At 44.5% G+C, this 15,294-nt stretch overlaps 3 protein-coding genes across 7 annotated transcripts; 1 reads left to right on the plus strand and 2 right to left on the minus strand.

Annotated features, from left to right (window-relative positions):
• Positions 1 to 1,914: 1,914 nt before the first annotated feature.
• LOC119364736 (B-box zinc finger protein 24-like) lies at positions 1,915 to 3,272 on the plus strand. 2 transcript variants are annotated; one of them, XM_037630248.1, is made up of 2 exons: positions 1,915 to 2,690; positions 2,776 to 3,272. In XM_037630248.1, exons 1-2 carry the CDS (start codon positions 2,169 to 2,171, stop codon positions 3,031 to 3,033), a joined length of 780 nt encoding a protein of 259 aa, XP_037486145.1. In that variant the 5' UTR covers positions 1,915 to 2,168; the 3' UTR covers positions 3,034 to 3,272. The 2 variants fall into 2 exon arrangements, with proteins under 2 accessions (XP_037486145.1, XP_037486146.1); XM_037630249.1 differs by having other exon boundaries at positions 1,920 to 2,690; positions 2,779 to 3,272.
• A 341-nt stretch (positions 3,273 to 3,613) lies between these two features.
• Positions 3,614 to 6,802, minus strand: LOC119364734 (uncharacterized CRM domain-containing protein At3g25440, chloroplastic-like). 2 transcript variants are annotated; one of them, XM_037630245.1, is made up of 4 exons: positions 6,420 to 6,802; positions 5,512 to 5,821; positions 4,756 to 5,163; positions 3,614 to 4,350 (listed from the first exon to the last, which is right to left on the minus strand). In XM_037630245.1, the coding sequence occupies exons 1-4, from the start codon at positions 6,566 to 6,568 to the stop codon at positions 3,772 to 3,774; spliced, it is 1,446 nt and encodes a 481-aa protein (XP_037486142.1). In that variant the 5' UTR covers positions 6,569 to 6,802; the 3' UTR covers positions 3,614 to 3,771. The 2 variants fall into 2 exon arrangements, with proteins under 2 accessions (XP_037486142.1, XP_037486143.1); XM_037630246.1 differs by having other exon boundaries at positions 5,512 to 5,805; positions 6,420 to 6,527.
• Positions 6,803 to 10,960: 4,158 nt separating this feature from the next.
• LOC119364737 lies at positions 10,961 to 15,288 on the minus strand. Of its 3 annotated transcripts, XR_005175073.1 has the most exons (6): positions 15,050 to 15,288; positions 13,638 to 13,993; positions 12,562 to 12,779; positions 12,252 to 12,338; positions 11,924 to 12,142; positions 10,961 to 11,681 (listed from the first exon to the last, which is right to left on the minus strand). XR_005175073.1 is itself a non-coding variant. In XM_037630250.1 (3 exons), the coding sequence occupies exons 1-3, from the start codon at positions 15,049 to 15,051 to the stop codon at positions 12,644 to 12,646; spliced, it is 456 nt and encodes a 151-aa protein (XP_037486147.1). In that variant the 5' UTR covers positions 15,052 to 15,288; the 3' UTR covers positions 12,416 to 12,643. The 3 variants fall into 3 exon arrangements, 1 of the variants encoding a protein (XP_037486147.1); XR_005175072.1 differs by having other exon boundaries at positions 13,638 to 15,288; XM_037630250.1 differs by lacking the exons at positions 10,961 to 11,681; positions 11,924 to 12,142; positions 12,252 to 12,338 and having other exon boundaries at positions 12,416 to 12,739; positions 15,048 to 15,288.
• Positions 15,289 to 15,294: the final 6 nt, after the last annotated feature.

The following is a 15,294-nucleotide window of genomic DNA, read 5'->3' on the forward strand; positions in this document are numbered from 1 at the left end:
TTCACTATATTTAACGTATTTCACACCGAAATATGTGTCACGTGTATGGAAAACAAATTTCACTCATTTATTTCACACAGTTGAGAAAACATACTTCACTCGAGAAAACATATTTCAAAATTGATTTCACTCGATGAAAAAAAAACTAATTTCAATTATTTCAAAAAACATATTTCGCTTGTTTCAGAAACCTAATTTCAGTCATTTGAAATGTTGAAATTAAAACATGTTTGAAATGCATCCAAATTTGGTCTTATACTAAAGCTCTTGGCTTCAGGAATTCAAATATATAAAATATTTCAAAAATAACAGTATGGTTTAAAAGATAGAAATGATTGAAAATCCTAAGGAGAAAATAAAAGGAAAGGATTTGTACCACGGCACCACATGCAACGTCAGGATAGACTCTCTCTCTCACCTGACATGTGTCTCATCGATCTGACATTGATTTGACATAATGATGAATACATCGGTTCAGAAGATGGAATACACTGATATACAAACATATGGGCCATTGAAGCGCACGAATCGCAACCAAAGCCAACGGCGGATGCGGCTCCGGTACCTCCCGCCTCCGGTAAAAAGGAGTTTGCGGAGGCCGTGGCCGAAGCTAGTACCCGGCGTCAACCTCTGTTCATCAATGCGGCGAGACGGGTGACATGTTGAGCGGACCCATCAAATCCACTGCAAAATTCCAATTGGCCTTAATTCGAGAATTCAGCTGATCGGTCTGTAACTCAATGGTCCAAGCGTCTCAAAAAAATTGATCCAAAAAGTGCTCCTGCATGTACAAATGAGCACCAGGAGCTATGAATGGCGCACAGGAACTCACCGGTCGGCGGACCGGGCCTTCGGTGTGAACGTGAATCTGTCGTTCTGTGCGCTCACATTCCTCGAGTGCTCAAAAAAAAAAATTAGACCGTGTCTTTATTTTAAAATTAGAAGAAAAATGGAAGCATGAGAAAAGTTTGAGAAGGACGCTTGCCTGCTTTCATGGTTCGGGTGCGTTGTGCCATTCGGTTGCTCCAGCACGGCGCTCCGTGCAAAGGGTGTTTGTTTGGTGGCCTTGTCTCCGCTCCATGGACGATGATGTCCTTCGGTTACGTCCATGACGCTCTTTGAAAACGAACTGGACGTGAAACTTAGGCGCGTGTTTGGTGTTGAGTGCACGTTCGGCGCAGACACGACACATCACGCCTCACCTTCCTTGGCCCCAAAATATCGTCCCGAAATGTGGCTGGGGATGCAACCTCGGACGCCGTTAGGTTCTCGAGCTAGAGACAGGTGTCGCCAACTCAAACGGTGTCCGCCGAGGAATATCAACGAACGGAACGCATTAGTCCATGGTAAACCTCTGCTAAACCTGCGATGAATAGGTGAGATTTAAGCAAACTCTGCGCCGAGTTAAATGACCAGACCCAGTGGCCAGTGAGGTCGTTGTCACAGTGCGCCTATGAGGCTATGACCTACGTACGTTCCTGTTTGTACTCGTGCCTCACGTTCGTCCTCTGAGCGTACGCAGCACGGCTTTTCCTGCAAGCCTCTCGATCGATCGTACGAGAGCACACCTAACAGTCGGTTATCACGAACGTACCACAGCAAGCAATTACACCGGTGCATGATGCGCGACGTGACGTTGGAGTCTCCCCGTTCGTACATGCACAGCACATGCACGAGAGCCCGCCCAAACCGCGAGCGAAAGAAAGATCTCCCCACATCACATTCGGAGTCCTGCTTCGCACGCCGCGAGTCCGCAACGTGACAACTGGGAGTGGGAGGGGAGCTCAGCTCAGTGCCACCGCACAATCTCCCCGCCTTCAGTTCCCGCGAGATTTCGCCGTCTCCGCGGGCCCCCCGCCCCGCCGTCCCCGTCCACCCAAAATCGAAGCCAAATCAAATTCCCGGTGGCGACGAGAGGCACTGCTCATCAGTGACCAGCCGTCGCCTCTCCAACCGCAGAGCCTCTCTCGTCCACACGAAGCTCCAGCGTGCGCGCCCGTGCACGTCGCAGAAATTTATACGCCGCTCGTTTCTCGCCGTCGCCTCTCCACTCCCGTCTCTCATCATTTCTCGACCAGCAGCTAATCGGCGCACGCACGTGAAGCCTGAGCCGAGCTGAGGTGTAGAGCGAGCGACCATAGCCAGCAAGCAAGCTCGGAGAAGAAGGCATGAGGATCCAGTGCGACGCGTGCGAGGGCGCGGCGGCGACGGTGGTGTGCTGCGCGGACGAGGCGGCGCTGTGCGCGCGCTGCGACGTGCAGATCCACGCCGCCAACAAGCTGGCCAGCAAGCACCAGCGCCTGCCGCTCGAGGACGCCGCCGCCGCCGGGCTCCCGCGTTGCGACGTCTGCCAGGACAAGCCGGCCTTCGTCTTCTGCGTGGACGACAGGGCGCTCTTCTGCCGCGACTGCGACGACTCCATCCACGTCCAGGGCACGCTCTCCGCCAACCACCAGCGCTACATCGCCACCGGCATCCGCGTCGGCTTCAGCTCCGTCTGCAGCGCCCACGCCGACAGCCATCCGCCGCCGCCGCCCTCCAAGCCCAAGGCGCCGCCGACCGCCGCCATCCCCAGGACGGCGCCGGTCTCGGCCGCGGCGCAGGAGGTGCCGTCGTCGCCGTTCATGCCGTCGTCCGGCTGGGCCGTCGAGGACCTCCTGCAGTTCTCTGACTACGAGTCCAGCGACAAGGCAAGGGGCTAGGCAAATCACGTACCACTGTCTCCCTCCGTTCTCCATGGATACATCTCACCGTGTCTCCATGTGTTTGCTGTAGCAGAAGGGTTCTCCGTCTCCTCTCGGGTTCAAGGAGCTGGAGTGGTTCGCCGACATCGACCTGTTCCACGACGACCAGGCGCCGGCACCAAAGTGGGGCAGAACCGCGGCAGAGGTGCCCGAGCTCTTCGCCTCGCCGCAGCCGGCCAGCAACGCCGGCTTCTACAAGACAGCCGGTGCGCGCCAGAGCAAGAAGGCGAAGGTGGAGCTGCCCGAGGACGACGACGAGGACTACCTCATCGTTCCCGATCTTGGATGAGATATTCGAACTGAATATATATAGTTCGTAGTTTGTGTGATGTATGTTGTAAACCAATACGTGTGTATGCATGTATGCAAAGGGATTCTGCCATCCTTTTGTGCCGATCGCTTAGTTGCCGTGGAACATATGAAGCTGCAAGGCGATTCGGGAAAAATACTTTCAGAAACAAGATGGTTTATCAGTGTAATACTTTGAAAACATGTACTGTACTACTTTTGAGGTTTTTGTCTTCCAAATTTTTACTGTGATTTTACATTCAACCGCCTGTAAACAAGAGGCGATCATAATGCATAGGGAAGATCACCGTGCACAGCATGCTTGAACTACAGCCATACAGTACTGTAATCATGCACTTACAACAACCAGTGATAATGACTCTTCTACAAACAACGAATGAACAAAAAGGAAATCAACAAGTACATAAGATGGCCACAGCTTAACACCAACTGACGAACCACAAGCAAACAAAATCATGTAAACACGCACCATAATCTGATTGCGATATTTCAGGTTACTAATTATGCAACATCACATGAGCTTGCTAGATTGCAGTAAGAAAATGAAGCCACGAAAATGGTGGATGCTCTTCAGTAAGATTTATGAATCAGCTCAGTGTCTGAGAGTCTGCGACCACTTACCAGTATTTCTCAATTCTTTTTGGAAGATCCCAGTAAACTGCACATAAATGTTTAGGTAGAAAAACTCAAGCAAATCGTATACAAATTAATTTGACCGTCACCTTTTCTTCAGCAATGAACTAGCTCTTAGGAATATTTTATCAATCTCATCAAGCTCGGAGATTTTCAGTTCTTTTGCGGGTGAATCTGCCTTATCAGAAAGTGAAGCAATCTTCCGCAGATGCTCCTCAAAATCGTCTGCTTCGTTATCATTTTTTTCTGGGAGAAACTTATCCAGCCTATCCAGATACAAAGGACGCTCCTTGCTATCTTCTGCTTGCTCCTCTGAATCTGTCTCAAACATGTCAGAGAGATCCTCGGATTCTGAATATGCAATAGACTCCGAAGTTGAATCATCATCAACCTCAGAATTTTCATCCTCCAACTTCTCAGACCTTTCTATATTTTCTGACAGGAGTTCGGATACAGTTCTCTTGTGAACTGAGCTAGAAGAAGCTTTATTCACGGACACACTGTTTGTAGAGTCTGAAATAAAAGCAATGTCTTTGGCCGCACTTTGTCCTATAACTTCAACTAACTTCATCCGGGCGTGCTGATCTTCAAGCTCCTGCTCAAGCCTGGGAATGTACCGCCTAAGAGCTCGGAGGCGATCTCTATATTTTGATTTGTCCAGTGCCTGATTAGAAATGCTAGATTTAGAGAAAGCAAGGCACTGACACTAAAAGGTATAACAGGACAGTGTTATTAGTCATCCTTTATTCATTCTCATCCTGCATGCCTGTTTATATTGGAGTATATTCTATTTGATCCTGACTTCCTGACTAGAATACAGAACACCATTCCTACCAACTGAAAATAATTGGCTGACTATGCCTTTTGTTGTTATGTTCTAAACCTAGGTGATGAATGATAAATTGGTATCTTATTAAGGCTTCTGCATAAATCAGGAGGATCTTACTGAGCTTCTCTTGCTTGGAAATCTTGAAGCTGGTCTGTTACTAGTTTTTGTGCGTGTTTTTATAACCTCGCTTCACAATTCATACATTGATATCTTGACCATGATAGCAGAGATAGAACATACCTTCTTTCTAGGAAGTGCAACCTTTGGTGACATTATCTCGGGTGGTGGCTGTGCATAGTTTTTCCCTCTGTACATAATAATTGTATTTCCTTCTTCAATGCTGAGCACAATACCACCACTTAGAATTGCTAACTCTGAGGCAATTTCCTTAACCTCCTCTGGTGTGAATGTCTTCACAATTACCTGTAGGGTTTGGTGCTTTTTCCAGTGCAAATGCATGTTCAAGATCACTCCCTGGTAAATTCCACGTCTTCCAACAGGCACATAATTTTTACTTTTTTGGCCCATCTTGAGGAAGTAGAAGTGTTCTTCAGGTGTAAGAACCTCAGGATCATGTGTGGGTTCTGAAGGATCATTTGGCTCAATTTTCTTCAAAGCTGCAAGAAGTCGTTCTTCCTTCCTTCGAGCCTTTAAGTGAAGAATATATAAGAAAAAACCAACCGTATAACAATATATTTACAAGTAAATTTTCACAACAGAGTGCATAGAGAAGAAACATGTAGATTCATCGTAATGTGAGAGCAACATCAAAAACATAGATTTAAAAATCTAATAAGATAGCCCACCTCAAGGGTGGAAATTCAGCTTGCAGTAATATACCTCACATGACAATACTGACCAGCAGTATTAGAAAATCATGTTATGTCAAGTGAAAGTCAAGCAAACTTCATTCTTTTATGCTTTTTTTTCTGACACAGATCATTCTTTTATGCTTGAAAAAAATCTTCATGAAGAGACAAGTCTATAACAACTTACTAGCTTCAATTTTTTCAAAATCTTCTCCTCAGCGGTCATTCTCTGAAATTCCCTTTCCTTTTTCCATCTCAAGGATTTCAAAAACCTTGTTACGGCCCTCTTTCCTTTAAGTTTTTTCCTCTTCGCTTTTGGTTTGTCAGAATCATCAACGGATACCATGGCCCCAGTATTTTGTGGACCCGTTGCCATATCTTGGTTTTGACTATCAACAGGTAGACTGGTATGGACAGGACGGCATGTTTGAAGGTTATAACTTTGTGGCCAACTGAAGAACCTGTCGTCTTGGTCAAAAACCTTGTGAAAAGTATAACTACAACAGCATCAGAACTCTGAAATAACAGAACTGTTACATTATTGCACTCTCTCTGTTTTTATTTACTCCGCATATTAGGTTTGTCTAAAGTCAAACTTTATAAAGTTTCAACAAGTTTGTAGAATAATATATTAACATACACACCACCGAATCAATACCATTGGATTCATAATTGAACATATTGTCACATCATATAGATTTGTTATTGTAAATTCTCTAAAGTTTGAGTTCGCTCAAACCTAATATGCGGAGTAAATAAAAATGGAGGGAGTATTTGCCTAGCGAGAACCACACTCAAGAGCTCGACGTGTTCGTCAGCTTGCGTGCACACACAAATACACTAAACCAAAAAGGCAAAAGCATAGCATAGATGAAAGCAGTGAATTGCGCTGACACTTCACCTTTTTGGCATTTCATCGAACACTTCAAAGTCGCTATTGTTTCGGAGCAAACCTACTGCATCAATCAATATTTCAAAGCACAAGCCCGAGGCCCTGGTCACCAAAACCTCCCGAGAACCACTCACTAAGCCTCATTGACAACTTAGGATAAGAATCAGCGGGCAAGAAAGGGATCGACAGATTTTGTGTCTTACGGCGGAGGTGGTGCGCTGAGCTTCATTGTTCCGCGGGAAAGCGCCGTCGCATCTACGCTACCGGACGAGGGGCAATGGGGCGGAGGTGGTGAAGGCCGGAAGCGCCACCTCCTTGTGGCCTGCCGGAGCGAGAGGAGTCGGCTGGCCATGCGCGCCCGTAGCACCGTACGGCGAGAGTTCGAGAGAGCCTGTGCGCGCGTGCTTGGGTGGATGGTTCGGGGCCTCTGGGGTAGCGCACGGGCCGACTCAGGTGGAGAGCCGGCGTGGCGCGCGCGGTAGCTGAGGCGCTGTTCCGGTACGCATGCGGGCGTGGTGAATGGCGACTCGGCGAGTGGGCACTGATCCTGCGGGGAAGAAGAACGGGGACGACGCCTCGCTAGCGTGGGCCGCCGAAAGCTCCGCTTTGCCGCATGGGCGAGATGAAGCGGAGAAACGAAGCGGACGGGCCACTGGACTAGGAGGTTTGTATGGGTCAGTTCACGCATGGTTGTACGTACCTCTCAAAAAAAAACGCATGGTTGTACGTGAGCTAAGCTTGGAGCACTTTTTTTTTTTACAGTGAAAAGCAATCTATATTAATTAAAGAGCAAATCCTAAACGGCGCCCGTTGCGCCCGTTTCTTTGCTGCACGCAAACGGGCGCATACCCGCCGCGCCAGGCTGGGCCGGCCCATTTCTTCTTTTTCTGTTAAAACTGCATCAATTAAAAAAGCATGAGAGCGGTGGTTCGAACTTGGGATGTTTCGTTTAGACATCAGCGCTGTTACCACTAGGCAAAGAACAACTTGCTGTTCGCAAACCTCTTTTCCCTATTTTATTGTTTCTTCAGGTCGCGAGATTTTTTCTCCTTTTTCCTGCTCTTTTTTCATTTTTCTTCTCTTTATTCCTTTTTCTTTTTTTTCGTAAATGTGCATTTTTTTTATTCAAATTTGATGAACCTTTATTAAATTGATGAACTTTTTTTAAAATTCGATCAAAAATTTTCAAATTCCATGATTTTTTTAAAACGTGAACATTTATTGAGAACCTGAACAAAAAATTATAAACGATGAGCGATTTTCAAATATACACTGAACATTTTTTTCAGTGTACGATGAACAATTTTTAACTACACAGCGAACATTTTTGTGATATACATTGAAATAATTTAAAACATATTTATACATTATTTTGATATAAGATGAACAACTTTTATACATTGAACATTTTTGTAATATAATATGAACAATTTTTAACTACACATTGAACAATTTTGTGATATGCGCTTAAAAACCATTTAAATACCCATTGAACATTTTTTTATGTACACTGAACAATTTAAAATTGTGAACAAAATTTGAAAAAGTGAATAAATTTGAGAAACTATGAACACATTTTGAAATCACGATCAAAAAACAAAAAATACATTTTTTTAATTCCATGAACTTTTTCCAATTTCAATGAACTTTTTCTAGATTTCGATGAACCTTTTATAGATTTCGACGAACTTTTTTCAAATTCGATGAACATTTTCAAATTCGAATGAACTTTTTTGATATTGATGAACTATTTTTTAAAAATTGATGAACTTTTTTGAAATTTGTGAACTTTTTAGAAATCAATGATTTTTTAGTTCGTTAACCTTTTCAATTCGTGATTATTTTGAAATCTGTGAATTTTCATATTTCGTCCGGAAAAATTATGTTTCCCAAAATCTGTGCGCAATAAATAGCACGACTTTAATTATATTTAATACATGAGCGTTGAAAATACACATGATTGATTGGTTGTAGTAGTGATTAGTCGACTTGAACATGTACTGGAGGTCGCGTGGTCGAATCCTCACGGGAGCAACACTTTTTAGTGGATTTTTTTGTGGTATAGATGGGATTTTTTTTACGGTATAGAAGGCGTGCCGTGGGCCGGCCCAGCAGGCGCGGCTGTGAGCGCCAGCTTCCTGAACCGGCGCTTAAGGTGCCGGTTAGGAGCTCCCTAATTAAAGATACTAGTAGAGTGCCCATGCGTTGCCACGAGCTTTTGAAAAAGTTTGCAAGAGTTACATGTTAAATTTCACATGCACAAACAATATAACACAAATACAACTACTGAATAATTGAAGTCCATTTTGCAATGAAAATTGATAACAAAAAGAAAGAGTAACGACATGTTCATGTAACAAACTAAGTGATGTCCATGCAAGTTTCAGACGCTTCTCAAGTCCTACTAACTGTTTTTTATATGAAAAATATTAGGAATTAATATAAACAAAACATATGTTAAGATGAGAAAAAACAATAGATATTTACCGTGTATATTTGATGAGAAAAAAACATGCAAACAAACCTTCTTCAACCAAGTATATTTATTTTTTCTCTCAGTTTTATTGTGATACCCTTAGTATATGAAAGGTAAGCACAAAAAATATTTATTTTTATGAACCATATTTAGTATATGTATACACTTTTATTGTTCCTGTCAGGTATGTATACTTTTAATATCTATGTTTTTTATCATAAATTCCTACACATGCGAGTCTAGCATTTTTATCGTTGAGCAAAATTTACACACAAGGCCCAAATTAGCTATCCACCACGGCCCAACCAGCACCCAAACTTAGCCCCCTAAAAATAACTATAAAAGAAATTACCTTATCCAGAGTATATTTTTTTGAGGGATTACAGTATACCTGGAAAAATGGGCCGGCCCGACACGACACGGCACGGCACGGCCAGAATTACACGGGCCAGGCACGGCACTTCCCGGCCAAGCACGCGTGTTGGCCTCCCCGGCCCACGCACGGCAAAGTTGCCTCACGGGCCGGCTCGACGGCCCACCTGGCATGGTGGCCTCTGGGCTCACTGGCCACCCCTCGCCTTTTCCCCTCCACCCGCCGCATCCCAACCCTAACCCCACTCACTCACCACTCTCCCCTCCACTCACTCAATTCCTCTCGCACTTGCCCCTCCCCCGCCGCATTGCCGCGTGCCTCGACGAGGCGGCGCCCGCGCGACTCCGTCCGCCAGCCGCCGGATCTGTCCCATGCCGCGGCAGATCTTGGGGCTCACTCACCCGCCACCTCTCGCCCTCTCCCCTTCCCCCGCCGCATCACCGAGCGAGTCACCGAGCCCGCAACCGCGTGACTCCGCCCGCCGACCACAACATCAGTCCCATGCCGCGGTCGGTCTTGTGGCTCATTCACCTCTCTTCTCCACTCACTCCAACATCTCGGCCATCTCCCTTCCCCTCGTCGCATCGTCGTGCGCGTTGATCGTGCGACTCCGCCCACCGACCACCGCATCGACGCGGGTCGGGGCTCCGACGAGCTGTGTGCGGCGTGACCAACGGGGACGGACGCAGCGAGCTTACTGACACGGGCACGGGTGCTCGGTCCGGTCCCGTTCTCCTCGCATCCGCGGCGGTGTTTGTCTCTGGCGAGCTGGCAGGTGGATCCGAAGCGCGGCGACTCGATCTGCATCGCCTCTGGTACGCTCGTGCATTGGTACGGGCTATGCATATAAATAAATAAAAAATTATTAAGGTTGTCTTCGTGGACGCCCTTGATACCTCTAAACCCACCACCAACTCTGGCGCTCGCGACTTTTCGCCTAGCCACACTTGAATATGTTAACCCCCGCCTCTCCTCCGTCGGCAATGACCTGATGTTATTGTTGTACTTTTTCCTCCCGCCACTGCCTTTTTTTATCCACCCTGCAAAACCGCCCACCTCTCTTTGCCTAATCCCTAGCCTGCCACCCGTAATTGAGAAGTGATGATGCTCGTTGCTTCCCGACCCGAGTCGCCGCCAACGCTACCCACAATTGAGGAGTCCTGATGCATTCCCCCTTGCCGCCCCTTACCCAAGTCCCCGCCTACATCATGCATTGGTACGGGAGACAAGAATTGTCGATGTTCGTCATTGTCCACCTATTCTCGATGAATATGATCAATCCCAAGTCAATGAGTGCCGGAGCTTCACATGAATGCTTGGAGGGGCAAAAGACTTTTAGGATCCCATGCACATCAAGCGACATTGTAAATTTTGTTATCATTATATGACATTTTTTCCTTTCTTCCTTCTCAACCCACATACCAAGTAACCAATTCTGGTTAAACATAGTAATTTACGAAATTTTATATGTTTTGCAAGAATGCCAGTGACAGACACATTCTAAGAATGCCACTTTCTGTGAATAATCTCAAGCAACTACTCCCTCTGCCCCAGAAATCTTGTCTTAAATTTGTGGATACGGATATATCTAGACAAGTTTTAGTGTTAGATTCATCTATATGTAGATAGATCTAAGATAAGATTTTTAGGATGGAGGTAATATAATTTTGTGAATTTAGTCCATGTACATAACCTTTTCAGCATGCATACAGCAATGATACACATTACGCCACTAAACCTCAACCTGATCATCTTTGTGTGCATGTTGAACTTAGTATATATATATATAGCTAACATGAATGATAACAAATATTTGCATACAAATAAGATGGATGTTTTAGTAGAACTGAAGTATACTCGGCACGAAAAAGAGAACTGAAGTATACTAATGCCCGTCAGGAAAAGCGCACTTCTATTTACTTGGCAGAAACTCCTAAATAGTTGTATCTTTACATAAGTAGGCAGAAGCACTAAATTGTACTACATAGGAGAGGAGAATGACACTTAAAAATTTGGATAGTCCCAAACCGCAGCTAATGAAAGCACAGGTGCAGTGGGGAGTAAAAAAAAATGGAAGGATTTTTTCTCTAGCACACATTTCTTATCCTCTCTCTTTTGCTTTTTCTTTCTTTTGCTCTCAACTTTTATTTGAGAGAATCTTTTACTCTCAACTTAACCACACCATAACTGAACTGCAACTCTGCAATCCCAGACTGCAAGCCCAATTTTCTATCTCACACAGGAGCGGGTCACGCAAGTCATCTTCGTTCTTTCATTAAACTGAACCATACCACAGACTGAACTGAGCCCCCCAAAAAAGACTGAACCACGCCCAAGTTCCTGTCTCACAAAAGAAGGTCCCGCCGGCGCAGATAGTTCAGGGGAGGTGAGGCAGAAAGGAAGGCAGCAGAGGTTGGGCTAGCCTGCGAGCTGTGGCATAGAGATGGGGAGGAGCGAGAAGGATGGTAGAGAGCATGGCAGTTGGTGGTGAAGGTCCGTCAGAAGCGCAGACTTTGCACACTCTGCCACTGTCCAATGTCGACATCGCCCATGCGCCGATGCGGATGCAGTCTACCGCGGGTCCATGTACTGATGGAGTCTTGCAATGCTTCTTCACTATGTACAAAAACACCATCTATTTAGAAACAGATGAAAGTACATACTGCATGATCACTTGGTCACACACCTCAAGAATCAATACATCAGGTCACCAAAACATCAGAAAATGGACTATTAAACATGCCGACAGGTGAAAATGCAACAATACATTGATCTTCTAAATTCTGCAACAAACTCCGAAATTGATTATTTTTTTCATTCTGAGTCTGTAGAGAAAACAGGAAGCTCAGGCTACTCACCAAAACCTGACATTGAAGTCCATATCTGTGCCAATCTTATATACACCATCAGCATGAAGCACCTCCCCCCCCCCCAGTCTGAATACAGAAAGATAGATATGGAAACAAATCAATTATCTCCATAGCTTTCTACCCCCATTGGCTTTTTAACATTCAGAAGACGTTTTCAGCACCGATTCTTCTAACTTGCAGCCCACAACCCGTCGCAAGTAACCGAAGCTGGGTAGAAAGAAGGCATCCAAATATGGATTGTTAGTGAAAATAAAGAATCGCGAGGGTACTTTTGGTTGTTGCAAACCCACATATACGAGGGAAAGAGAGAGGCAACCTAGCAGCTAGCTCAGCCAGCAATGGTAGCTGTCGCTGCTTCTTGCTCCTACTGGTCAATGCTAGTCACTGCTCCTGCCTCAAGCAGCTGCGCATGCAGCCAACAACAATTCAGAGATACAAGATGACAGATAACAAAGAACCAGAAAGTAGGACGACGACACAGAGAAAAACGTTCAGATTGCAAGTCGTGTATACCAAGCTATGTTATGCATTTTGGCATAAGTTGGTGGAATCACGCACATATTTCCTTTCAAATAAAAGTAGTACTCAAGGTCTGAATTCAGTTTCAGAGAACAAAGCACGCATACTGAAGTTCGATGACAGGTCGACGGAGGTTGTCCGTCTTCTAGTCTTCTCGCACTGCATGATGCGCGCCTTCTCCTCTGCGATTCAGATTCGAACATGGGTGAGCAATGGCCGTGTCAGGTTGTCCCTGCAGGGCACCTTCTCAAACAGCGATGAACTTGTTGCCGGTGATGCTAGGCACTGGGGGGACGACATGAACAACAGCATCAGCGGGAACGTCCTGAGAAGCATTGTAAACGCATTCATACAGAACTAATCTTCTAGATGATAACAATAAAAAAATACAAATGCAATAATCCACCAAATGTAGGAAAGCATTGTTACATAATATATATTCTAATCCGTGATAAATAGAGATTTGAAACCATTGATCACATGCAAGAAAACAGGAGGAGGAGGTGGTGCACAACTACATGCAGGGCATGTAGACGCCGTTAAACTCAAGAGTTGTGGGCTCCTGTTGCTTCCGTCGATCTCGTCACCCCCAAAGTCAAGTATATTGTCATAACATCAATCATATATGTGTTGGCATTTTACTGTATCTGTTATGACAGGAATGGCCTTGCTTTAAATAGAGCATGTTCAAAGTGTGAGAGTTCAATCAAACTCGACAAACTCATTGATGATGTCCAATTTACCAGGAATTGGGTTGTCTCATCCAAAGCTGCCACAACTACTTAGTTTTACCTAAACTAGATGACCCGTTGCGCCGATGGCCGATGGCGCAAGGGGCGAGAGTAAGCCAAGTATGGAAAGAGTGAACTTAAATATATTTTGGGGCAGATTGGTACACATGGATTATTCATCATACATAGTGTTCTAAGAAGCTTACGATAGAATATTTACGATGCTATTAGGAAGGAAGATAGACAGGGAGAGATTCATCTCATGGGATTTATGCTTGGTGGACCATCGGTGCTGCAATTGTTCATAGTGGCTGGGGTTGAATGTTTTCATTTTTCATAACAGAAATTCCTTTAACATCATCATCCAGGCTCTAGTAGTACTTGTTTGTTTGTTGGAGTTCATACTCTGATTGCGTGGCTGTATTAGTGAGACAATCAGCAACATATCTTACCTGCAACAATATATGATTCAGATCATTGTCTTTGCATGTTGATCCAGCCGTGAAGTTGCTATCTATTATACGGTAAAGCTCCTTTGCTGCCATGTGATCTCCACTGAGGCTATGGCTCCAGCTGTTGCTAAAATAGTCTATTAGGTTGTCCTTTTCTTTCTGCTGATGCTTAAGAGTTTCACACTTTTGTTGGAGTAGCTGCATCTTGTCGTAGCTTATGTCCCGCAGCACTTTACTGTCGATGCTCTTCATGTGCTTGAGAGCTTTGTTTGCATCGTGTCGATAGAGCTTCACTTCATTGCCCCAGTGACAGTACTTCTCAAGCTCTCCGCGGTATTGGATAGAAGGGGGTGGAACTGGATTTTAGGATCAAAATGAAGCAGGTAAGAAGGCCGAATACTATTTATTGTTGGGAGACTAAGTTCTGACCAAGAGAAAAGTAGAATTAAGCTTGAAACCCATAGTAGCTAACATTAGTCCATAGTCTTGGAACTGGGCCACAAGATCATGGCAAACTGACGAGAGCATGTCATTTCTTGTGATTTGCATAGTTCTCTCAAAATTTTCATGGCTGATTTGCTACTACTTCCAATTTTGCTTGTACTGTATTAAATAAGCCCCATCAAAGCATACCATTGATGGGTTTCTGTGCAAAACAAATAAACCAATACAATGAATGAAGCTAGAAGATAAATAAATACACATCCCCTTACGACCATATATGCACATGAAAGCTTTCAATAATGAAATAATTCCTAGTGTAACCAAAACGCATTACCGTAGGTGAGAACATGTGTTTTCAGTGAGCTCTAATAAGAAAATTCTGCAGTGCATTGTGCCATAGTTTCCTATGATCTAAGCCGGTTGGAGACATGATGTGTTCATGCATCTTCCTTCCTATTGGACACTAATAAAGGTATGAATACAAAATGAACAAAATATGTATCGAAATATTGGGGAATGCAATAAAAAAGTTATATGCTTGTAGCCATAGGTACTCTCAAGACAGCAAATAGATCAGCCACCATGTTTACTAACTCTAAAGGGTGTTGTTTTGATTTTTCAACTTGAGGGGCTGAGGACTGTCCTCCCTCTCCTAGCCCCCGCGCAAAGGGCTGCAGCAAACCAGGTACTCATAGAAAGTTGTATGCATTGAGATAAGGCGTAATCAGTAATTGGTTGTTCAACCCGTAACTACTTGCTGATACAGAAAAGTATTACCAAGCAGACAGGTTAAGGGACATGTTAGTCTATGGGCCAAAAGCTCATATACCAAACCAAAATACAAGATCTGAGATAAAATACTTGATGTGTAAAATTTTGCTAACGGACCAAAGAAAATCTGATTCATCTCTTTATTTATTACTGTAAAACAAAGCGAGACAGTAGTAGGATGATACAAATCCACACACATGCATGACGGAATGTGTCGTTTGTCTCTGCTCTGCCTCCCTCCTTGTGGATAAACTTAGACCAAGTTTTTCTATTATGCCTGTGTTAAGCAATGACATACATGTAAATCAAGAAAATAGTTGTTTTCTGATGCAAAATGTGCTACAGTCACACCACGAATGAGATGTTCATAGTAGTGCAAGTTACCTCCCAATCAAAGAATGTAAAAAATAACATAGACATTTCAGCACATCAAACAATTATG

This window comes from Triticum dicoccoides, chromosome 2B (genome assembly GCF_002162155.2).
Source record: "Triticum dicoccoides isolate Atlit2015 ecotype Zavitan chromosome 2B, WEW_v2.0, whole genome shotgun sequence".
NCBI lineage: Eukaryota > Viridiplantae > Streptophyta > Magnoliopsida > Poales > Poaceae > Triticum > Triticum dicoccoides.

What these genes read in the sequence shown, in the direction of transcription:
- LOC119364736 (XM_037630248.1), top strand. Translation starts at nt 2,169, where the DNA reads ATGAGGATCCAGTGCGACGCGTGCGAGGGCGCGGCGGCGACGGTGGTG. An exon ending in ACTACGAGTCCAGCGACAAG is followed by an intron (nt 2,691 to 2,775) that starts GCAAGGGGCTAG and finishes TGTTTGCTGTAG; the next exon opens with CAGAAGGGTTCTCCGTCTCC.
- LOC119364734 (XM_037630245.1), bottom strand. Translation starts at nt 6,568, where the DNA reads ATGGCCAGCCGACTCCTCTCGCTCCGGCAGGCCACAAGGAGGTGGCGC. An exon ending in CTCAGCGCACCACCTCCGCC is followed by an intron (nt 5,822 to 6,419) that starts GTAAGACACAAA and finishes ATGCTGTTGTAG; the next exon opens with TTATACTTTTCACAAGGTTT. An exon ending in TTTTGAAAAAATTGAAGCTA is followed by an intron (nt 5,164 to 5,511) that starts GTAAGTTGTTAT and finishes CTTCACTTAAAG; the next exon opens with GCTCGAAGGAAGGAAGAACG.
- LOC119364737 (XM_037630250.1), bottom strand. An exon ending in TGAATCATATATTGTTGCAG is followed by an intron (nt 12,740 to 13,637) that starts GTAAGATATGTT and finishes TCGTCCCCCCAG; the next exon opens with TGCCTAGCATCACCGGCAAC.